General features: G+C 39.6%; 1 protein-coding gene across 1 annotated transcript; it reads left to right on the forward strand.

The window, feature by feature from the left end:
• On the forward strand, positions 1-24924 carry OPN5 (opsin 5). The gene is made up of 6 exons (XM_004673553.2): positions 1-150; positions 3991-4110; positions 7189-7359; positions 10915-11249; positions 21559-21800; positions 24861-24924. The coding sequence occupies exons 1-6, from the start codon at positions 21-23 to the stop codon at positions 24922-24924; spliced, it is 1062 nt and encodes a 353-aa protein (XP_004673610.1). The 5' UTR covers positions 1-20.
• The last annotated feature ends 537 nt before the right edge of the window (positions 24925-25461 follow it).

Raw genomic sequence — 25461 nt, forward strand, 5'->3', positions numbered from 1 at the left:
CCTGGTGGCTGGAGAACAGCATGGCGCTAAACCACACTGCCTTGCCCCATGAGGAGAGCCTGCCACATTACCTTCGAGATGCGGACCCCTTTGCTTCCAAACTTTCCTGGGAAGCGGATTTAGTGGCTGGCTTTTACCTAACAATAATTGGTAAGCTTCTTTAATTTTTCTGTACAAAATCTGCATCTAGCAAATGCATGGGCTGATGTGTTGATTCTGCTTAAAGATCCCCATACTTAATATGATTATTTTGAGTGAAGGTGGAGAAATGGAGGTAAGCAGAAGATGGAATGTCAGTAAGGAGTTAAAAATAAATGTTACAGAGAAACAATATTATCTTTGCTTTTAGGGATACATTTCCCTTGCTAATCCTAAAAACTGTTACAAGATAATTTATCTTGAGACTGTATTTCATTTTGGTTGTTTTGGTTTGTCTTCTGAATAACAACATGAATGATAATGATACTTAATTTAAATGGAATGTTCTTAGTTAAAAAAAAAATGCCTTTGCTATGACCATAAGATTAGAAACTTAGAATGGACTTTTAAAATGATCTAGTTCAGCCTCCTCTTTTCACAACAGAGGAAACTCTGGCCCAGTGCTGTAGTGACTCTGGGCACTCTGAGATTACTTCACCTAAAGTAAAATTCCTCACTAGGTGATTCGGGTGAGAAGTGAACCGGTGTGTCAGAAATAAACAGAAGCCAGTTCAGGGTCAGAGTGTTTTGTGCATAATGTCGAATGTGGGACATCTGCTCCTGGACTATGTTATCAATGTAGTGAGCACATGAGGTCCCTGAACTCTGAATCTGCGATCTTTCCTATTTGAGATGGGCAATAGTGTAACTATCTACCAGATAACGAAGATACTGCACTAGAAAAAAATGAGGTAAAGGAGCTCGGGAATAATTTTAAAAAATTGGCTATATGTCAAACCCATGGTATTTGGAGTTTATTAGTTAAAGATATTTTAATTCTAATTTAGTAATATTTTTACTCTTCCTAATGTGGCTACCAGAAAAAAAGCTAAATATATACATGACTCATATGTGGTTTTACCTTATGTTTCTACTTGACAACACTAGTCTAGGTAACTAGAATTTAACCACAATACGTTAATTATAAAATTGTTTTTTTCAATTTGGGTAACCAGTGTGCAGGTGGGTTATGTCTTTAGGTGTGTCTGCCTTTAATCTTTTCAAATGTTGGATCAAGCACTCTTTTTCTCTCTTTCTCTCTCTCCCTTCCTTTTCTTCCCTCTCTCTCTCATTTATTTATTACTGAACGAGAATTTCATTTAACCTCCTGAAATTAATATAACTCATTGAAAAAATCTGCAGACCTCTCTCTGGTCAGTGCTTGAGGCAAAAGGAATTGATACATTTGAATCAGAAGTTCTACTGCAAGGGATTCCCTTGGCTTTGTTACAGTAGTTATTATCCTGCTTATTTAAATTTTGCTTCTTATACATGGACCCCTATAGCCTTTCAAACCCAAATAAGCATGATGTGCCCATTATTTGTTATTGTTTAAGTTGCTGGGAATGTTGCCAGGAACATAGCAATGAACAAAATGGGCCAACTGTCTGCATAGTGACTTATCTGGTAGTAAAATTCACATTGTGTTTTTATTACACATTCCACGTATCAGGGATTGGATTTAATTTGTCTCAATAATGGCAAGGAATTAATTAAAAAAAAAACATCTATAACATGACAGATTTCTCTAGGTGGCACAAAATAGGGAGAAATATCAGTCCATTCCCCACCTTGGAATCAGGATCCCAGAAAGATGGGCAATGAGGGTGTGTGGGAGTCGAGACTTTCACCTGATGCCCATGGAGTCTGCAGGGAAATCTACAATCCTACTCAAATGGGTGTGCTTAAGAGGAGCAGGAGAGGTGAAAAAGATGTCCTTGGACAAAGAGGCATCAGGTGACTCAGGAACGCTGGGGTAAGCTGAGGTGTATTCTAGAAGCATCTTCAGCGTGAAGTGAGGGCCAGCAGGAGGGGTCTGGACTCATCCTAGACCCTGGTGTCAGCTTGGTCCTGTATCTGGTTTTCTGATCTAGGATAGGTGTGCACAGATACGCACGGATATCTTTGAAGGAACCAGAATGGAATGGCATTCTTGGTGAACCTTGTTAAATACTAGAAGGCTTAGGAAAAGACTGGTCTGAGTTTGGAATGGAGGAGAACTAAATTAGAGAGAAGATAGGGCTGAGTCTGGAATGGAGGAGAAGTAAATTAGAAACCCATTTCCACCCTCTATGGTTTCACTGTAAATAGTTAATTAACAATCTAAGTTGATTTTATTTTTGTAGCCATAGAAAGAGTTAGGATTCGGTAAACTAAATGTGTACCCCTTCTTTAATCTTTACCTTTTTAATATGATTTTTCCTTAAACTATTCCTAGAAATAAGTGTTTGCTCTCCTGGTTACTCTCCTACAGATGAGATTGCCTGTGGGAATAATCTATAAGCAGTTCATAAAGATGTGGCTAATTTTTGGTAATGCCTTGTGTACTGAGTGAAGCTTTATATAATCTCAGGGTTAAAGCAAAAGAAAAAGAATTAATATTCTCAGAAGAGATGTAGAAAAGGGCATTCAAATAAGCTTTGTGTATCAGATGCATGATACTGTCTAACTTTCTTGGATATAAAGTAGATGGCATTTGCTTATAATTTTCAAGCCATGTTTTCACATCTTAATTTCCTAGCGTGCCTTGCTAACTGGTTTTCTTTAATGAGACGTAAGTTTCATTTTAGTTGGTTTGCTCTAGAACTCCATAATTTCTTCTACTTTTTCCTCTTCTGTCTTAAGAAAGCTAAAGAGGTTTTAACGGACCATTAGGTAGCACTGACGCCAGGGATTCAGAATTCCGAAGCGCACAAAGCAGTTAGCTCCAGGTGGTTTCATACCATCAGTTGAAACACACATTTCTTTCCTTGCCCCCCAAATGAATTGTGGTGGAGAAGTAGAAATAAAAATAGAAAAATCTGGGTTTCTCCTGTTAATACTCTCCTTATTCCTTACTACTAAAGGCAGCTGTACCAGATTCTCATTTATACACAGCTACACTATGAAGCAAGAATTCCTGAAGAAATCTACTCTACATGTTAAGCTATGGAAGTAGGTGTATTCTTTTCTTAAATAAAGTCAGTAGGGATTGGGTCTTTTTTGGATTTAAATTGGGTTTGTAAGAACTTTTGAACAGTTTCATTGTAATGCCACCGTCAAATAGTTATTAATAAAAGGATATAAAAAGTTTTAACATTGCTCGTAGGTTGGTGGGATGAGGGTCACTTTCTCTCCCTTTGGTGGGAGGGGGAGAACCCATATTATCAGTTGTTACCTACTTTCCCTTGATTCCTAGTGCAGTAGCAGCTGCAGACACCCAGCATCTATGCATCCTCAGGAGGCAAAAAGTCCTGAGCTGTGTCTCCGGGACCTGACCATTTCCTTGCAAGGGGTTATGCCAGCCTTCTCTGGCCTCTGCCTCTCCTGAAGCTGGTGCTCCCTCAGGAGTTCACAGTGATAGTGAAAGCTCCTATTTTGCTTTGGGTCTCTTCATCTTCAGAATTTATCCAGAGCCAAGAGTTAACCCTACTTGTCAGAGGGAGGGCGTTCTGTAAAGCCAATACTCTATAGAAGTGGCTAAGGACATACTCCACCCTGGGGGCCAGTACAAGAACTGACCATTGGGGGTCCCACAACCTCCTGAGCGTCACTGGGAAGTTAGTGGTTCCTTTTTCTGGGTAAGTTCAGTTGGATAATCCCTGACTACTTTCCCTTCGGAGGCAACCCATCCCTCGCCTGTCACTCACAACTCATGCTTTTTATTTCATCTTCTTAATTTAGACTTTTATTTAGAGTCCTCTCACCACCCTCTAAACCTATGGTGTCCATTTTTGAGATTGAGAAGTGTTTCATATCCAAATGAACGCTAAATCCTAGTTTTAACGATGGGATTTATATTTTTCTTTGTAGGGATTCTGTCCACATTTGGAAATGGGTATGTCCTTTATATGTCTTCTAGACGAAAGAAGAAGCTGAGACCTGCTGAAATAATGACTATCAATTTAGCCGTCTGTGATCTGGGGATTTCAGGTAACACAACCATACTGTTTCTTTTCTTTTCTTTCTTTCTTTCTTTTTTTAACTGTTCTCCATGTTATGATACCCAGTGGCAACCATTCCCTGCCCATGTTCTTTTCTTTTGCTCCTCCTGCTTCACAAATTATCTTTACAGTGTTTATAGTAAGTCATCAGAGTGTTGTCTGACTAAACCAGTCATTTGCTTACATTTATTGAGGCCTTTCTTGTGCCTGGCATGTTAGATGGGGAGGATATAATTTGGAATACAGGTTATTAGATATATTATTAGATGCCTCAACTTGTGATGGGATGAATGAGAGAACAGAAGTTTACAGGTTACTATTTTGAGTTCTGTTACACTCCTCTTATCCCTATGGAAATCTGCTAAAATAGATATCAAGGGGAGGGGGAGGGGAGTAGTGCCAAAGACAGATTGAGAAATGACTATAGGAAAAGAGAGAAGATGACCTGCTAATATCATTAAGTGTGGTTTATGAACTGGTTGCAAGTATAGAATCTTCTAGTTCATTGGCTGAATCTTAGCTGCACAAAAAGTCATTTGGGAAACTTCAAAAAAATTCCTTGTAGAATTTTTTATTTAATAGGCTGCAATATCCTTGTCATTAGGAAACTTAAAATGAGGGTTTCTAGTTAAGTTTAATATATAGCCAAAATTAAAGTCATGGGTTTATTTCTTGCTTCTTTGGCCTCTCTAACAACCCAGCAACCTTCCCTTTAGTTAATTCAATTTTACAAATATGGAAGCTTTGGAGAAAGTACCCTCCCCTCATTTTCATTTATGAAATTTCAGAGTTGCCTAAATACACTAAAAGGTATCTGCTAGATAGCTCTTTCTTTAGTTATTGGAGTTGGGAACTTGAATTTGAACAGCACCCATCAACACCTCTTTCTACTGGAAATCTTTAACCACTTTCTTGTCCTATACTAAATCATTCCTTTTTCAATATTTCCTGATATTTATTTTTCTCTTTATCAGTGGATTTTTATGCCACAGCCAATATCTAAAAACAAGATTCAATAATAAACCTCAACCTTCGGAGTCGCCAGTAGGATATAGCAATTGGTGTGATAGCTGCTTATTGAGAGTTTGGTCTTGGTTATTAGGAAGGCTGTCATCATCATGGACAGACTGAAATGTCATGAGCTATTATGCACATTAAGAGAAGCATGACAAATTAGTCCTCTTGATGAACATAGTTTAGAAGAACCGGAAATTTTCTAAATTAACTAAATGACTGCCATTTTAGTTAATGCCACACGGTGGCGGTGTGGCAACATGAACCTTCTTTTTCCTGGTCCTCTCGACCTTGCTGACCCCTGAAGGTCTCTCGCGGGTACTGAAAATAAAATGCTTGAATGAAACCTGCCGTTTCAGCCACAACCCTTATTACTGAATGATAGCAGACTCATACTCGTAGTTTAATTAGACTAGGCTTGAATAAAAATATCTTTAATTGGTCCCATACATTGAAAATGCGTTCAATCAAGTGTGTCTGTTCTAGAAATGCATTTACCGCCTCATTACATCTTCAGAATAATTCACCAGGACGTGTTTTCTTCCATGTGATAGATTTTTCTGATTAACCTTAATCACTTTTTCTGCTTCTAAGTATCTTTAGTATGCTTTTCCCTTCTAATAAACCTTAAACATTTTTAATGTGTGTTTTTTTTCACCCTTGGTCAACTATATTCAGTTATAAGAAACACATTCTAGATATTAGGAGCATTTTGTTTACAACATTAATATTTGTTTTATAAATACCGAAGGTTCTTCATTTTAATATGTATTAGAATTTCCTAGGAAAATGAAAAATCAAAGTTTACTGGTCCTTGGTTTCCCTTCAGATAGATGGAATGAAGGGTTGGAGTCCTAGATCCTGGACATTAATATTTAAAATGAACAATTAAGCAAAGCAAAATAAAACAATATAAAACTACTTCAGTGATTCTGACATGCAGTTGGGTTAAGCAATGTTCTGCTAAATGCATAACTTTATCAAAATTCCACTCTAGAAGGAAGCTTAAAATAGCTTTTGCTAATAGGTCCCATCACCCAGGAAGTATGAGGCCGCAGTCCTCACCAAGTGGGGAGCAGCAGGCACTACTTGGGTTCCATCCCAGTGACTTCACTTGTGTTTTTGCTGACTTTAGCACCCATCCAGAAGATCCTTAGCACAAACTTTGTGTTTGCTGTCTACTCTGCCTGGAGTATTCCCTTTCCAGATATTTGCTTGATTTTTCAGTCACCAATTTAAGTATCTGCCTACAGGTCACATTTTCGTTTTCTGGTCCCCTTAAAGAGAACACCGATTCTATCGCCTTCCTCTGCTCTATATTTCTTCATGGCACTAGTCCCTACCTATCATTCTACCCCATCACATGTGTGGAGTTAGATGTTTCTTTTGCCTGCTTTCTCTATTAAAAATAGATTAGAAATTGTGACCTTTTGTCCTCTAGCTCCTTGCTCTGTGATTAATAATAAGCACTGAATGATTACATGTTGAATGAAAACCAATTCCTTCACACTCAGTTTCCTCACTGACATTAGGGTTAGACTAACGAGGATTAGGAAGCTCTAATGTGAGGATGCACTGACTCATAAGTCAGACCATTACGTGAACTGTGTAGACAACAAGAGTGTGTCTAGCTTACAGGAGAAACTCAATAAATATTTGTTAACTGATGGAACTAATGGAACTTCAGGATACTTTTGTATACTAAGGAAGGCCACACCTGCTGGCTGTGTTTATCAACCGTATTTGGTTTTCCTACAGCAGTAAGGTTTGGGATCCTTCTTTTGATGTGCAGGTTGGATAAAAAAATTGGAAAAACTTCCTTAGCACATTCTCTTTGAACAGAGAGTGTGCCAGGCATGAAGTAAAGCAGAAGAATGTTTTTTCTAGAAAAATGACTAATGGAAGTTAAAAAAAAAAAGGTGGGTTAAAATCCTAGAAATCTTGAATCTAGTTGTAAACATATTGGAACTAGATTTACTCAACAGTGAGTGAAAGTAGGTGGGTAAATTTCAACCAGAGGGAACTGCCCTTGACAGACTGGTTGGTGCTCTAGTTATAGGCAAACCGTTCACCATCATCTCTTGCTTCTGTCACCGCTGGGTGTTTGGCTGGATTGGCTGCCGCTGGTATGGATGGGCTGGATTTTTCTTTGGCTGTGGAAGTCTTATCACTATGACAGCTGTCAGCCTGGATCGATACCTGAAAATCTGCTATTTATCGTATGGTAAGTACGAAGGTTTCTCGCTCCCTAATAGTGAAAGCTAGGATTGAGTGACCGAGTTGTATATTATTTTACCTATGGGTGGAAAAAAAAAAGATTATCAATATCCTCCAGACCAAGAATATTTCTATTTATAACGGATGGTGTTTAAAGATAAAAGCCTGTGTCTGTAGGTTTCTTTTAATACTACTTTTATAGCAATGTGTGCTGTTTGTTTACAATGTTTTTCAAAGTATTTCCTTGCCTAAAGTGTGTAAGCTTCTACCACATTTTGTCATGCAAACAAAAGCAATAAAGAACATGGAAAGGATCTGAGGTCTGAGCTGTTTAGCTGGTTCCCACCACAAACGAATAATGAATTAAAAAAAAGGGACATATTGATAAGAAAAGATGTTTCTGATTCTCCTTTAAGACTCAGACTCCCTATGCTATCAGAGATGAGGAATTCCAAAAAGTCCACCTCCAAGTCAGAAAGCCATGTAGCTGTGCCTGTGGGAAAGGACACACTACAGAAGTATCACTCACCATTCTTTTTGAGGGAGGGATAGATAGAGGAGGTAGACTGACACAATTGGTGAGGTGTGAGCCAGCAACAAACAAGATTTCAGACACTGAAGATTTTTTCTTTTGAATGATGAAACCATTCTATATATTAAAAATAAATTTTTCATAATTTTGTATTGGGGGTTCTGGGAATTTATTGAACCTCAAAGAAAAACATTTGTCCCTGAGCATCAGGCACAAACAGGGAATAATGCTGGCTTCCTTTGGGGAGAGTGGCATTGTCTCAGTCTCACCACGGCTGTGACCTTCCAGAGCCTGGAACCTGAGGTGGGTAGGTCATGTTGACGTGGCACGCTCAATGTGGTGGAATCGCCTTGATGTATTTGAAAAGTTAAAAAGTCTCAAACTCCAAGAAAATTCTGCAAAGGACAGTAAGGTTGTAAACTATAGTCTAAATGAGCCAGCACTCACGAAAAATATTTCTTAAATCTCTTTTTCTAAACATTTCAAATCTTCCAATAGAAATGACTTGAATTAAAATTTCCAATAAGATAAAGAATATGCATACTCTGGATAATTTGAATCAAAAGAAACTTTTTTTTGTTCTTACCAAATGGATTTTAAATATACCTATTATAAAACCTATTTAGTAGAGACTTTGAAGACAAGAAGGCAAAAAGTTCTACTTCCTGGGAATATTGGAGAAATACTAAGTCTTGATGTTCTGCTTTCACAATGTTTTCTTAAATGTAGACTCTGTGTCAATTAAGGCTATGATACTGTCTACCCCCAGATTCATGTCAGGACATAACTCTGTATGGGAACTGTATATGTCTTCCAGCTTCTTCTAAGGTTGACTTGCAATAGTATGGTTTGCTCACTCGGTTTGGCGCACTATTAAACCCTCCACACAGTGTCTTAGAATTCTGGAATTACAAGATCGCTTGGGAACATTTAGATCTTTCTCCCATGTAATGTGATAAACTGTTTTAAGGCAACCCTGACAGACAGCCATTTGGCCTCTTGAATAATTCCAGTGACCAGTGACGGGGAGCTTACTACTGCACAAGGCAGCCCATTCACTGATTGGTCTGCTCTCATTGTTACAATGTTATTCCTTATATTGAGACAAAACTGCCTCCCAGTAACCTCCACCCATTGGTCCTAGTTCTGACTTCTGGAGCAACACAGAACCAATCTACTAATCTACTCCCTCCTGTACTTGACAGCTTTCACCATACTCGAATGTAAGTATAAAACACCTCACCAAGTAACCTTAACCATAAATGCTTATACGTATTCTTATGCACAGTCCCATATAGATGTAGATTACCCATGCCAGTGTCTTAGCCTTTATAATGGATACTCACAGCTGACATCTATTGTAGCTATGTAATTGTTACCCCTTCTGGTTGGGTTCTAGAAACTTGTCTTTTGTCATAAAAATGCCTCATATTTGAAAAATAGAGACAACAGGGTTTAGAAACAATCTTGTATTCTTGTTAGGGCTACATGAGACAGACACAGAAATAACAGTTCAAGTTAAGATCATTATGTATAGCTCACAAAGTAGGCCCGTGTATTACATTAACCTTGTCTTATTTTCTCCATTCTACTGCTAAGAACACTGACATCTAGAAAGGTTACATGAAGAAATGAGAAGGTTACATACTAGAAAGAAGAATTAGACTCCACTGACTTCCTAAACTTCACATGGCACTGAGCAGAGGCAGGACTTGAGTGAATGTTGAAGAAATCACTAGGCTTTTCTTGACTGTACTTTTGATATTTCTTCTCTGTTATTACAAAACCAAGGCAGTAAGGATTCACTTCTCTACCCCTTTTGGTATTAGATGACAAGTGGGGTGTGGAGGTAATTTCTTGGGAGGTTGCAGCATTAGAGTAGGCCAACATGTGTTTGGTGGTTATGTGGAACTTTGGAAAATAATCACTAGTGCTTCTCAGCTTTTCTTAGATGGCTGCACTATATCTTCTTCTTGGCAATTCTCTTTTGGTTAATGGAAACTAGTGCTGAAATGGAGCTCATTTTTTGTGTGTGTGTGTGTTCCTGAAAATATTTTCACAGAATGACTTTTGTGCAATATGATTCACTCTAGATTCTCTACCTCTCCCACTACCACTGTGTGTGTGACTGTTAATAATGTTTGAAGATTCAAAATCTGCTCAAACCAAGCAGAATCAACTGTTTTAACATCACACCACACATTTATGATCAGGCCTTATCAGCTCCTACTCAACAAGTCCTTTTTTTTTAAGATGTTATTTATTTTTGCATAGAAGAACTGGCGTACAGGCCAGAGGTGCCTGGGAGATGTGAGAGGATTCACCAGAGAGAGAAAGTGGGGAACAGAGCAGGCAGATCTACTGAAATATACTGCTGAGGGGAGCAGTGGGTGAGTCAGGAGAGGTCTGCTGTGACACATGTGGGTTAGCTCCCTAAGGATTGAAATCAGGCTATGACAGTGATAGGTGCTGATACTTCTTAACCCTTAGCCTACCAGGGAGGACCCTCGACAAGTTCTAGGAAGGCAAATGAGATGAGAGACATGAATGTTCTTAGGAAGAAGGGGATTCTAAAGACAGAAACAATGTCTTCTTATTTCTCACCTGCCCCAAAGTACTATCCCTTGAATGACCCATTCTACATGCATTTATGTTGTAGTCCAAATATTGTATCAGTGGACCTCTTGTATTGGATAGGACCTCAAATACCTTTCCCAAGATCCTTCATTGTCTTTGCCATCTTCTAACTGAACCCTGACCCCAGCTTTTGACACTTCCCATTCCAATGTTCCCACTTGCCTTGAGCAAACCTTCCCTGTGCAATGACTTCCAATTTTATTCTCTTAGAAAAAGGTCCAAGCTCTGGAACGTTTCTCCCTTCGTTCCACCCTCCATCAGGCTTCAGTTATATGACCTCTTCTCCCAGAATCCAATGGAATGACTCTTTGGAAATGGAATTTGACATATCAAGGGGAGGTAATTGGGTATAGGGCAGATTACCTCCTGGTAATGCTTTTCTTTCACCTCCAGGGGTTTGGCTGAAAAGAAAGCACGCCTACATCTGCCTGGCAGTCATCTGGGCCTATGCTTCTTTCTGGACCACCATGCCCTTGGTAGGTCTGGGGGACTACGCACCTGAGCCCTTCGGAACCTCCTGCACCCTGGACTGGTGGCTGGCCCAGGCCTCAGTAGGGGGCCAGATTTTCATCCTGAACATCCTCTTCTTCTGCCTCTTGCTCCCAACGGCTGTGATCGTATTCTCCTACGTGAAGATCATTGCCAAGGTTAAGTCCTCCTCCAAAGAAGTAGCTCATTTTGACAGTCGGATCCATAGCAGCCATGTGCTGGAAGTGAAACTGACCAAGGTAACTGCAGCTATAATTTACAGAGGTGTGTTCTGATCAATTAAATCTTCATATGGTGTACACCTGAAACTTTGGTGATTTATACTTCAATTTTAAATATGAGATATGGTGCCTGCCACAAAGTAATAGATGACTTCTAGAATTCTTACTATCGCTATTTAAACCTACCTATCATTTATCTTTCTGACTCCTTAGCTGAAAAAAGCAGCGAAACAACAAAATCTTCATAAGGCCAATGCACTATTATTAGGTTATCTGTACTGATTTTAAAAGGAATGTGAACACTGGGAAAAAATTAGAATTATGTACTTCTTAATGCTTTCTTCTGTCTCTATTCCTCTCTCATACACACACAAATAACTATTAAATTTGTATAATGGATCTAGAAAAAGCTTATACTTTCTTTTCAATAGCATATTTTTGGTTCTTGAATGTTATTTCAGTAACAAGAATAATAACTTAATGAATTATAACGTGCTTTGTAACATGCACTGTTTTGTATGGACGTTGATGAGCATGATTTATAATGTAAGATTTTCCTTCCCACATCTGCTTTCCTGTGGGAAAATTACCTTAACACAAGAGCAGTCTCTGCATGGTTGAATCCTTGGTAAATACTAGCTTCAGGGTTGCACTTGTTTAGGTATTATGATATAAGGAAAAGAGTACACAATTTGCAAAAAAAATCAAAGTTTTGATTTCCTCATCACCACTGCCAGGTTTGGGGCCTAGAATTAGATATTTCACTTCTTTGTCTCCTTATACCCACCCTTGAGGAAGAGGAGCAGTGACATCTATCTCCTGGAGACCGTGGAGATCCAGTGGGCTGGAACAGGTTAGCCTATCTCTTGGTGTGTAGGATGTCTTAAAAGAAAGTGTAGTTCTTCCTTTCTGCTATACTTCTTAGGAATTCTGGTAAAGTCTAAGGCAATGACCTTCATACTTTTATCATGTCTCACCCTTTTATTGAAAAAAAAATTATATCAGCATGTTTTCACTATAAATGATATGCAGGTAAGATGTCAAACTCTATACCTAATATCAGCAACCCCTAATTTCTATCTTACATTTTAAAGACAAAAATACATGTAGATTGAAGTCCTAATGCTGTCTTCTGGCATTCCAGTCAATCATGGTGATTGATAGCCCACTTTTCAGTGTGGTCGGAGCCTACTCAGAAGGCTATTGTTCATGGACCTATAGTAACATAGTTACAGAGGTGTGTTATGATCAATTAAATCTTCATGTGGTGTATACCTGAAACTTAGGTGATTTATGCTGTGTTTCTGTAGGTCCATCATTCATGAATCTACAGTAACACAGTTCCCTCTACTCCAAAATGGCTTCTAATAACTCGGGGCCATGGTCCTAGTAACATAATTCTCACCATAGCTATTTGAGAGAATAGCTATGTAGTGGTCTGTTGGTTGCATAATGTGAACTAGTTTCTGGGTGATTCCAACTGACTTGTACTCCCTAAACTACATGTTGAGTAAGAGAAAACTTTGAAGGAAGTTTTTAACATTAAAATCAATACTGAGGTCCCTCCCTGGTAGCTCAGCAGGTTGGAATGCTGCACTGCAAAGCTAAGCCAAGCCAAGGCTGCTTCAGTGCTAGTTTGATCCCTATCCTGGAGCTGACCCACATGGCGCGGCAGACCTCTTTTGTCTCGCTCGCTGCTCCCCTCAGCAGTGTACTTTTGTCGATCTGCCTGTTCTGCCCTCACTCTGTTTCTGGTGAATCCTCTTGCTGCCCCTGCACCTCTGGCCTGAACCCCAGTTCTGTATGCATAAATAAATAAAATCTTTTGAAAAAATCAGTAATGATAACCTAATATTAAGGCATTTCTACTTGGACATAAGTGCAGAAGCAGAAGACATGATCTACTTCTGACTTTTAATGGGCTTTAACGTAGGGATAATATTTCCATGAAATAGCAGATTGTGAATTAAGTTTTTCATTTCTAGATCTCACATTTTGCAAGTATCTGTGACTTAAGAAAAAGAAATTAGTTTTGTCTGTGCCTTTGCTTAGTTTCTTTGCATTTCACATATGAGTGAAGTCATCTAGTATGCACTTTTCTCCCTCTGACTGATTTCTCTTAGTTTAATCCCCTCTAGTTTCATCCATGTTATTACAAGTGGGGGAATTTCATCTTTTTTTTTTTAATAGTCATATTCCATTGTGTACATGTACCAAAACAAACCCTAGAAATCTGACTGTAGAACAGAGTTTGCCAGACAAGGAAGGTGGGAAACAGAAGCTGTGCCACCATGAAGGGCCCTCTATGGCACATTTTAATGCCCACTTTTGATCTTGCAAAATAAACAATAGTATATAATCAGGATGAATTCAATTGAATGCATTTTCATCCTTTCCCTAAAGATATGTATTAGTGCAAAGGAGTCATGGGCGAGGGGCTCTTTGGTTTGGTCATTGGCTAGTGACTGGTATTGCTGGAACATTTAAGATACTCTCTGGTCTTAGTCATCCTTTGTCCTGAGTCACTTCCCCTTGCTTCTTGTTCCAACTTTCCAGTCTCTTTAGGCTCATAAGCAATTCCAGTTACTTCCTACCTTTCATATCACCAGTCTGGTAGAGACCGAGAGACTGGTGGCACTCCAGGGAATGAGGAACAGTGTTCTGCTCTCCACTGCCAAATGCTTCAGGGTTGCTGTTTCTCCCCATCCTAGCTCAGTAGAGTGGCTTCAGGATAGCTTCTCCAGATCAGTCACCTGTTGTCCTCCATTGCTTTTAGACTGTAGGCCTTATGTTCACACTGAGGTGGGGAAGCTGGCTTCTCTATCCTCATGTATCCCACTAGATTATTTAGAAGTAAACTTCAGACACTTACAGTCATTATTTTGTCATTTAAAGCTCTTTTCTCTCCATTTTTTTAAATCTCCTTTAAGTTTCAAATTTCTTTTTTATTTTTTAAAGATTTATTTATTTATGCATACCACATGGGGGTAAAGGTCAGAGGTGCAGGGGCAGTGAGAGGATTCACCAGAGACAGAGTGGGGAGCAGAACAGGCAGATCAACAAAATACACTGCTGAGGAGAGCAGAGGGTGAGACAGGAGAGGTCTGCTGCGCCATGTGGGTCTCCTCTAAGGCCAGGAATCCAACTAGCATTAAAGTGGCTGCAGCTAGTTTGTACTGCTGTGTCCTAACCCATTGTACCACCAGGGAGGGCCCAATTTCAATTTTGAAAATCAGAAGCTAAGAAATGCATGTTTCCTTCTTTGGGTTTTTCTGCCTGTGAAAGCCTTCACACAATGCAGGGCTCACACCTGCTACTGCTTCCAGAGGGTGGTGGTGGAGTGGTAGGAAGGAAGCACTAGACAAACACTTCACATTTATTCATGTAGCACCTATAGGTCACATCCAGGCCTCCAGTTCATAGCAAGATTTGGTAGGCTTCTGGAAGCTCTTCATTTCCCTTCTTCCCATCAAGTCTCCTGACCCCTCTCACTGGTTTCAGGCCCTCTTTCTGTGTCACAAAGCACCTGGCAGGTTCTTCCTCTGAATGGCATGGCGTGGCTGTCAGTCTGTTTTGCTAGGTAAGGACAGGTGCTACCGCACCCCACTGGTGCCTGCTAGAAGCTTAATCAAGACCACTGAAATGAATGCATAATTGGATAGCTGAGTTTATCTAATTACCTTGATGAATGTTAAGTGTCCCTTGACCCCTGCTTGAGTGCCTGGTTCCTATTATACTTGAGGCTATTGTTTTGCTTTGTTCATTCACATTCACTCCAAAGTCCTTTTAAATTTAGGAACATAAACCTCTACTTCCCTCAAATGACTCTTGCCCTTTATTGCTCATCCAATGTTATTGATCATTAAGGGTTCAGATTCAGAGAACCCATGTGGACTCTTAACACAGTTTGTAGATTAGCTGAACTGTGCTGCTTTCTTTTTTAAATTGAATGAATCCTCTGATTGTTTTTAGTTGTTCCATGCCTAAATGTCACTTTCCAGGAAAGCATTCCTCAAATTGAATTCAAATGTTCCTATTATAAAGATTCACTGCCACCTTTACATTTCTTTTTTAGGATTTCTCACAATTTAGAACTCATTTACAACAGCATACTTAGGTACTTCTTCAACAATTGTCAGTAAAGTCCATGGGTGCAACAGCTTCCTCTTTGTGTTTCCCTCCTATCCCCAGGACCCAACACAAGGCCTTAAACATAACTATGGTAGATGTCGATTGGTTCTTGCACACTCTATGTAAAATGATTTATAAGGAAAGAAGGTCCTCACACAAAGTCATTTTATTCAGTGTTCCCTGGCATTTTTTAAAATTGACGTTGAAAAGAAATGATATCATTTGAGGACTTGCTATAGATTTGTTGGAGAAAATAATTTTGAACTAGGTGTCTATTTTAGTTTTGCTATCAGTTCTCTGAAAAGTTTCACACAGCTGACATTTGTTATTTAGTTTAGCTACCAGTATTTGAACTCCTTTCTGTCTCTGGAGCTTCTGTGTTGAGGAATTTCCAATATTTTGTGTCTCACTGGGAAGTGGAAAGAACGAAGATTACTTCAGTTAAAGAGATATTGAAAGACCACTTATAATTTTCCAAGATTCCCCTGCAGTGAGAGTATCTCTATGGACTGAGGGCAATGGAGGAGCAGAGAGATCTCTCCAGGGGCCATGGCTGCATCAAAACCAGTTCAAGGCATCTCTTTGGGCACCATTTCTGCTTGATTGGCTTCATTTCTGACTAGGACAGAGTAGTGCTCTGTTCTAATGAACACATTCCTTTTCTGTCTCATTCAGTTAAAGTCTTTCTGTGGCTTACACACAGAATATTCATTGATTTACCCTGGAGAAACCACTTAATCTCTCTGGTTCTTTGTTTTCTCATCTGTGAAAGGAGGTGTGGAAGAAGAATCAAATGGTATCTAAGTGATCTGAAATCAAATAAGAGTCTATGAAAATGGCAACATTGGTTGCATTAACCAAAGATCATAACACTAGCTTTTATTAATAAACCACCAGGTCTCTTGTTCTGAGTACTTGTTCTCTCCTGAATAGCTGTACCCATCTCAAGGGCTTTGGTTTATCTACAGTAATAGTGAAAACTCTCTGTTTTGTTGAAACTTATAAATGATAAATGACAAACTATTTCCTGTTCTTTGAGTCAGCCTCTGTGTAGTTGGGGAATATTGTGTTCAGTTTAAATCAAAACACCCAAACACAGATGCACAAAATGACATGACCTAATTCACATCTTTTCCTTTCAATCACAGCTTTTGCTGTGGTATTTTAAGATTTGAGAACATGGCAACTGGGAAGTACAGAATTCTTCTTATGCTTCCTTTTTAAAAAGATGAATTGATATTTTCTACTTAGATAATAAGCAGGGTTGACATATGGCAGACATACCAAAGATCTCTCCTTGTGATCTTATCTCATCCTCATCATAGAAATAAATTTGCTATTAGTTGTCTAGGTCATTTGTGATGGATTCAAACTTTTTATTGCTGGCAAATTTGTTTTATTTCTTGGATCTCCTTTTAGGCTTTCATTCCCAGGTCAATTCCATATCCACTAGTCATCTAATTTGTTAGTCAAAGAAGGTTGAAGTCATACTCATATCTGGGCAAAGGAGCCTGGTTGAAGAAACAGAAATGGCAGTCTTAAGGCATCAGTGTAAGGTCCCGTGGATAGAATAAGGCAAGGAGACAGAAGTAAGAGAGGGGAAGCCTTTATTGAGTTCCTGGACAGGCTCCCTAGAAGGGGCCCGGGGGTCTCACTCAGTGAACAGGCTGAGGGTCTTTGATATGCTCTGCTGTCAGGCTGGGGAGATTGGGGAAGACCCATGCGGTCCTTTTGTCTGTGGTCCCATTTGTTCAGGGTCTTTGATCTTTATCAGGGTGGCTATCTAGGGTAACATCCTGATGCCAGCTCAGCAGCTGTCTCAGCTTGATACAACCGGATATGCTTCCTTTTGCCACTCTGGAGGCCTGGGTGAGAGGCTTGGGTGAGGGGTCTGGGTGACCTTTCAATCAGGTAATCTAACTCACTAGCATTAGATGGTGAAGCTGACCATGATTGAAACCCAAACCGCACAGCTTCTCCATGTCAACATCTTTCCACCATCTGACACTTCCTCAGCTCACAGAGGACCTAGCTTCTCAGGAACCTTGTCTGCTGGAGCTAGTCTGATGCTTTGGGCCCAGTAGCAGAGCCTTGTAGTTGGCAAATTTACTTTCAAGCCCATTGTTCTATTATTGCTTTAGTTGGTTCATTCAGTGGAATTTACTGATTAAGGAGCATGTTGCTTCCGTGTCACTGAAGTGCCAGCTTAGACTGTAGGTGGAATGGGCTGATCATCCTTGGGCCTTTGCAGTGAGATATATTTAAAATGAACTGGGTTGCAGATGTGTGATTCTTTTGTAGAAGCTAAACACATATTCTGTGAATTTCCTCCCACAAAGACTGTCTAATTTAAGAATGTAAAATTTAACTGCTTTTTCAGTAAACTAAGAAGCCCTGATACAAGTGAAATGATTAAAAAATAAACAACTTAGAAATACAGATGCTTGTTAGAATTGATTTACGGATGGCTGGGAGGGAAGGTATGGGAAACAGAAATAAAGACATGCTGAGACGTGAGGAAACCAGGAAAGGACTAATGGAAAAGCTAAACAAGAGCCAAGAGGAGAAAGTGCTGAAAAACTGAGTGTGACATGGACATTTTTGTGGAATAAATCTTAAAATATTTAGTATTTAATATTTTGATGCTTAAATGTTAATATTTTATTGGTTAATATTTTGTATAGTATATTTTAAACTGGACATAATTGTAAAAAATGACGTGCTTTATATTAATTTTTACATACGTCAACAACAGATGTATATTCTGCAGTGCCCCATAGACAGAACAAGGCTTCAGCTCCCTTTCTGTCCTCAACTTGATTTCCTGCCATTCAATATAAAACTTTAACTTTATGCTAATTACTGAAAAATAACAATGATTCTTTTGGTAGGTGTTAAAAGAAATGCACATTTAATTCTTCTATGTACTTTTTTTTTTTTAAAGATTTATTTATTTATGCCCATAGAGCTGGGATACAGGCCAGAGGTGCAGGGGCAGTGAGAGGATTCACCAGAGACAGAGTGGGGAGCAGAACAGGCAGATCAATGAAGTGCACCCATAGCTGAGGGGAGCTATGGGTGGGTCAGGAGAGGTCTGGTGCCATGTGGGTCACCTCCATGTGGGTCACCTCTGGGGAGGGGATTGCACTCATGTTGAAGTGGCTTTGGCTTCTTAATGCTGTGCTTTAACCTGCTGTGCCACCAGGGAGGGCCCACCTATGTCCTTTTAAAGAGGCTACTGGTAAGCCAGTGTCTTATGTCCCTCCTGTTTTCCATTTCACATGCCCTTGAAAGTCAAAAAGTATGCAAAATATAGAAAATAATAGGGACTAAGTGCTAATCTGTTTTTTGTCGTGGACTTTGGCAGAAACAAGGAAACAGTTTTTGTGATACTGTGAACTCATCATATGACTCAGGAAAGGAGAGAGGCTAGAGTTCTGCTAACTTCTCAGACATTGCTGACCCAACCTTTATTTACTGTTTATTTGGAAATTAAAAAAAAATAAAAAGACCCACAGTGTGAGCCTCTAGGCATCCACTTCATTTACAAATGAAAGTCAGGCAGATCAAAACAAATCCAATTGCTGGGGAAGCTTCTACTGAGGGCTGGAGAAGCCAGCTGGTTGGAGCTTATCAGTGCCCACTGGGCCTTGCTTATAACTATTCAGCAAAGGTGAGGATTTCAGTCCAGGACCTGTAAGCAAGACTGTAGGCCCTTAACCTTGCTTGTCAGCATGTGCCAGAGTCTGGTTCACTTGATTCACATCTTTGGGATGTAGTTCCTCCATTTGCAAAATGGAGTAAGACAGTGCTGAGGTGTTTCTCTGCTGCAACTGATTTTAAAAAAATAATCCTTGAACTCCCTGGGTGGAATTTTGCAACCTGAGGCTTTAGAGTCTATTTCCTATTCTTTTTTCTTGATGCATCCCACAAATGTAGGGTTCCCAGGGTAAACACACCCTACTGGCAGGCTGTTCCAAAGGCAAGGTATGGTATGGACCATTCTCTGCTCTGCTGCTAGGAATGCATATTGACATGCATGTCCACATGAATGACTTCTTATTAAAAAAAAAATGTCCAATTAAATTCTTAAAACAGAAAAGCGTGCACAAATATTTTTGCCTTAACTAATATTAATAAAATAGCATCCCAGTCCTATCACTGATGCTTCCCACCAGCTGGTCATGATCCTGGTTCAGAACTATGATTTTTACTTCCAAAATAAAAAGGTGGGGAACAGTTAAGTGCCACTTGGACAGCTCCCTCACTGCATGTTCCTAAGGGTTAGGGAACTCAACAGTAAAAGGAAGGCTACTTCTTAAAGACTCCTTATAAAATCTCAATGATAATGCTCTTTGTAGCTATGTCCATCCTTGTTACCACTGTTCCCACTTTTGTTGCTAAGGGCATGCCATCCTCTGGTCAGGTAGTAGGATACCTTCATGTCAAGGCCATATGCCATCTGGGACATGCGCGGATGCCAGCAATGCTATTGGAGAAGATAAGCTGGGAAGAGGGAAATAAACAAATGTGTAAATGAAACCACATGGTTCATTGGAATATAGAAGGTTAATTAGAATATCATTTCATTATTTTACAGAAAGAATATTCTAGTATACACTATATCCGGGAGATGTTCACTAACACTCCGTGTTGATTGAATAAACAATAACCCTTCTACCTCCCATATTTTCCTCTTCTATTTCATTGATACTTAATCTCCCAAAGCACAGCTCTGCTCAAGAACCTAGGAATGCCTCAAAGCATTTGAAATTAAGTGCAAACCTGGTGATATGTTATACAAAATCCTCAATGCATGGATATTATCTTGCTTTCCAGTCTCATTTCCTGACATTGCTTCAAATATGCCAAAGACAAATTGTTCACTAGTTCCTATGCAAGAGTAACACATACCTGTCTCTGCCTTCTCCTGACTATTCTTTTTCTATTTGCCAAAATGCATTTTTTTTATATGCCACATCCTTCATGAAACAGTTCTTAATTTACCCCACAGGATGTAATTGTGCTCTTCTCTGAACTGGTACTTAAATCCTATTCTGTTTTAGAGCATAGCTCTTTGTATTCTAGAGGGACACAAGCCAGCACTAAGGTATCCTGGGATCTGTCCCAGCACTTAGCACAGTGGCTTGTCCAAAGCACTAACTAAACAGGTAATATTATCTGTAGGGTCAGCTAGATAATCACAGGGCATGAAATTGAAGGACATTACTAAAGGCATTGAATCGGAAATGAGAAACAAATGGTGTTTCAACCTTATCTCTTTCTTGGCCTTAAAGGTTTTTTTTTTTTTTAAGATTGATTTATTTATGCATATAGAACTGGGATACAGGCCAGAGGTACAGGGGCAGTGAGAGCATTCACCAGAGACAGAGTGGGGAGCAGAACAGGCAGATCGACAAAGTACACTGCTAAGAGGAGCAGCAGGCTATAGGAGAGGTCTGTTGTATTTTAGGGTCACCTCCACGGTCAGGGCAGGGATCAAACTCATACCTAAGCAGCCCAGCCAGCTTCACAGTGCTGTGCTTTAACATACTGCTACACCAGGGAAGGCACACTTGTCCTTAATGTTGAGAAACCCCCAAGATTATTTTAATTTGGGGAGTGAAAAATGCTTTCTGGAAAAGTCTCATTTTATAAAGGGTATTGGTTAACGTTCAATGGTTCTAATTTACTTTGTATCTAGTGAATTACGACTATCTGAGACTCAATATCCGAAAGACTTGAGCCAAAAGAAGTAACATTTATTAGAAACATCTGAAACAGCTCATATATTAGAATTTCAAATGACAGAGTTCCTAAGTTTCCTGAGGCCATGGGTGACTTAAAATTTTCCAAGGTGAACTGATTTTTCATCTAGTTTTCAGATGCATATGGCTTAAGAAGTCCAGAAATTTCAGGAACACAGATGTCTTTTGCAAGATTTCTTTCCCCATGTAGGCAAAACTGATAACTTTTATAAGGTTAAACTTTGGGTCTTTCGGTCCATTCAGGATAGATGGTGAGATGTAAATACGATAAAGAATTAACTTCTGGTTGAAATTATGATCAAATGAATTTCTATGGACAAGACAAATGGGAAGCTAATATCTCAGATGGAAATAGGTTACCTGCTCTCTTCACATCATCTTTTTCCATTTGGGTGTTGATTGTGTTTGCTGCTCCTTTCTCTCACCAGGTGGCGATGTTGATTTGCGCAGGCTTCCTGATCGCCTGGATTCCTTATGCTGTGGTCTCCGTGTGGTCAGCTTTTGGAAGGCCAGACTCCATCCCCATTCAACTCTCTGTGGTGCCTACCCTACTTGCAAAATCAGCAGCAATGTACAACCCCATCATTTACCAGGTTATCGATTACAGATTTGCCTGTTGCCAAACCGGTGGTTTGAAACCAGCCAAGAAGAAATCTTTGGAAGACTTCAGGTAAAAATTCAGAAGACAGAATTGAATGACCCTCTTTTCGTTTCAGTATTCCGTGGGGTGCAAGCCATTCTGGGATGCTGTCTTCTTAAGGACAGAGCCAGCTCATCACTTAGGATTATTACAAGAACTTTAATTTCTGCTCATTCGAAGTTCCCGAATGCTGTAATTAGATAAATTGAATGATCTGGGCAGATGGTTGATTATAAAGCTGCCTTTGTTTGAGCAACCAGTGTGTGTTATGCTTTCTTATCCGGGCACAAATCTATGTTACTCCAAGACAACTAGCCCCTGTCTCAATGGTCCAAAATTTAGTTTGTTCAACAGAAAAAAAAATCCTTTTGTTTGGGACATTTCTACCATTAGCTAAGTATATTAGGATTTGGGCACTAACAAGAAAGGGGAAAAGAGTGATGACATGTCTATTCAGTTTTGTTTGTTTGTTTGTTTGTTTGTTTTAATTTTCACAAGAGTCTCATATTAATCTTTTTCATTCCAGACAAGGAAACTGAGGTTCAAGGAAGGTTATGATTAAGTAAGCTGCATGTACTTACACAGCTAAGAAGTAGCAGAGCAGGGATTTCAAGTCAGTTCTATAAGGCTTCAGAACATGTGCCTGTTCATCTCCATTGTCTCTGTTAGGCAGTAAACAAGTGAGCTGGGGGATCTGGTACCCCTTTTCCTAAGGCTTTCATGGCTCAGAAAGCCATGAGAAGGATTGCTGGTCTGTCTGCTCAGGCCAGTGGTAGCAGAAGAATGCAGAGCTGGTGCCTGAAGTCTCAGGGCTGAGGTGAGGGGTGTTGAGAACGCAGAAGTTTCTCTGCACTTCCTTATTTTTGCTCACTTGAGTCTCAATACCATTTTCTTTTGGTGCTTTTCAATACACTTTCCTTGGGCAAGTAGAGAATTGAGTCAAAAATAGAGAACTGACTATTGGAAGATGTGGATTTTTAATCTTGTTCTTTTATTGTGTTTGAGTAAATGATGAACCTCTTTACTTTGGGTTTCCTCACCATACCATATAGATACAGGTTTCAAAGGCAAAAGTCAATAAAAATAATCACAAATGAAGGCCAGTATTATCAGTGCTGCTGCCATACAGAGGAAGAAATTCATATTTGGTGGTAGGAGACCAGTGATTTCTAAGTCTTTCATTTGCTTTGTGCAAATGAACTGTTTAGAATCAAGGACAGGGATGAGTAGATGGAAATACCCACGTAAGGAAGTTAAAAGAGTTACACACAGAGTGTACAGGAAAAGTCTTAGGTGACAACTATCCCCCACACCTCCACATTGGTGGTTAATGCCTTCTCTGTTGAGTTGAATAGTTATATCCAGATACCGAAGTATTTTGGAAGTAATAATACCTTGCCCTTATCAGCTATTAATATTCTCTTATGAGTGCAGGTAGAGAGACTATTTCTAAGAGAAAATAATGGGCACTTTTTCATCTGCTGGGGATGGAATTTGACAGAAATGGCTGAAGGCAAATTTCACATACCTCATAATTTTGCCTCAGACTGACTATTCTGTACATTCCCTCACAAGTGTGAGCAGCACATAAATATTCAACACTCAACAGTAAAAAGGGGGAATTTATGTGAAAGAAAGTGATTTAGGGCCATAAGCCTTTGGAGAAATCAGCCAGGCTAGAGACAGTTCTGTTCACCTGCTTCCCTTAGCTTTTTACACAAGCTACAGTGATTGCTTTGCCAGTGGAAGGCAAGGGCTATTTTCTTACTGCAGAGCCCCAGTGCTTGATGGAGGTAGCAGGCTGCTATGCTGGCATAGAAAGGAGCCTAGCACTCCAGCTGTAGAATCACCTTCAAGGAAGGAAGTGTGATGAGTGGGCAATGTAGAAGGATATGCATCAAGGCAGAGCAGAAGAGTGAGAAGTACCACCAGTAGTTTCTTTCCAGGTTTCAAAAAATAGCTAAGAAAAAACCTGTTTATATTTGTTGTTATTAAGAAGCCAAGAAAGTGGAGGCCCACAATGAGGCAAAGACACTTGAAATTGGTCACAGAATGGTTCATGTGCTAGCAGAACAATTAAATTAAATGGGGTTACTTGATATCTTTGTTCTTTCCTTTCTGAACGCTGAAGCGTTTTTGTTTATAATGGAGACACTCCTGGGAACTACTTTGAGTTCATATAAAAAACTGATGTGTCAAATATGAGATTATGAAAGTAAAGTTTAAGTAATTGGAACAGTTCATTAAAAGCAAACTTATTCTTCTCCTTTTACTTCCCTTTCCCTCTTTCCTGCTCTACTTAAGTCCCTGGGATTTTGGTAGAAGTTGGTGAATTAAAGGGAAAGATGTGAATTAGAGACACTTCCCAGATTTTGAAAAATATTCTACCACCTGGGCCTCTCCTACCCTCCCCCCCCCACACACACCCCACTGATATTTGTCTTTACTTGAATTGGGCCTGCACTTCAGTTACTTCATTGGTTAATGATCCCAGGTGATTCTCCTACACAATCATTGTTGAAAGTGAGCAAACCAGAGCCTGGGAGAGGAAAACATCAGCTCAGGGAGTCACAGCCTCCCCTCAAACCCCCAGAGATGATCAGTCTTCATTCACAAAGACACTAAAGGGGTATGGTGAAGGAACGAGATTTTGCAATCTTGTATTTTCATAGAGCTAAAGAACAAAGTCCTAAACTCTAGTGTTGCTGCTGTCATCAAACCTCCCCACCCACTTAATTTGAATAGTCTTACCAAAGAACATTCTGAGTAGGTGAATCACAAGGCCCATGTGAATGGCAAGGAGTTTTGTCCTGGAAGACAGGAAACTCACAGGGCACAGGAAATGTGTCAGACACCAAGGGTTTGTTTTGAGAAAGCTCTGACCAAGGAATTTCTTGTCTTCGAATATCTATAGTCAATTGTTATTGCCCATCTCTTTCTAATTCATGTCTTGTGCATATAATCTTCATGATAGTTAAGTGTGACATGACATGTGTGCACGCATGCATGTGTATATGTGTATGTGTGCATATACCTGTAGGTTTGCCTGCTATACTGTATTAAATTGTACTTTTCTTCCTCTCTATCTAGGCTGCACACCGTAACCGCGGTCAGGAAGTCTTCTGCTGTGCTGGAAATCCACCAAGAGGTATGAAGATAGACACAGCCTCTTTCATGGACACAATTATACATTATTCCGCCTCTTCACTGCTGTTAATGTTTGTGGTCACACTTTCTCTTTATATTATATTTTTATACTTTGTACACTTTTCCTCTTTTTCCTTAAGTCAGGATTGGCAGTGAAATTCCAATGGCCAAATGGAAGCTAGATGATAGGATACTGCTTTCAGACAAATTACTTGGATGAATCCCCCTGGAGTTTTCTTTTTGTTGGACTTTCAAACCTATTGTCATTGCCAAACAGTAGTAACTCTGAGATATTAAGAAAAAGATTTAAGATTTTTATTTATTAGGGTATTATTTAATCTCATTATATCATCATGATTTCTTAAGGTAGGGCTGAGGAGGCAGTACCTGGGGTTCATGTTGCTGGGCACCCATTGGACTAGTGTGATGGTCGTTGGCGCCTGAACTGTACATGCTTCTTGCTCTCAAATCATTCATGCTGACAGAGGGTTACACTCTAGTGGTAGTGATTCTGCAAAGTAGTCTGGGAAAATCAACTTTGCCT

This window comes from Condylura cristata, unplaced genomic scaffold, assembly GCF_000260355.1.
Source record: "Condylura cristata isolate star-nosed mole 26May11 unplaced genomic scaffold, ConCri1.0 scaffold00001, whole genome shotgun sequence".
Taxonomy (NCBI): Eukaryota; Metazoa; Chordata; class Mammalia; order Eulipotyphla; family Talpidae; genus Condylura; species Condylura cristata.

Coding starts and splice junctions, on each gene's coding strand:
- OPN5 (XM_004673553.2), top strand. CDS start 21: ATGGCGCTAAACCACACTGCCTTGCCCCATGAGGAGAGCCTGCCACAT. Junction 4,111..7,188: donor CTGTGATCTGGGGATTTCAG/GTAACACAACCA, acceptor TTGGTGCTCTAG/TTATAGGCAAACCGTTCACC. Junction 11,250..21,558: donor TGGAAGTGAAACTGACCAAG/GTAACTGCAGCT, acceptor TTCTCTCACCAG/GTGGCGATGTTGATTTGCGC.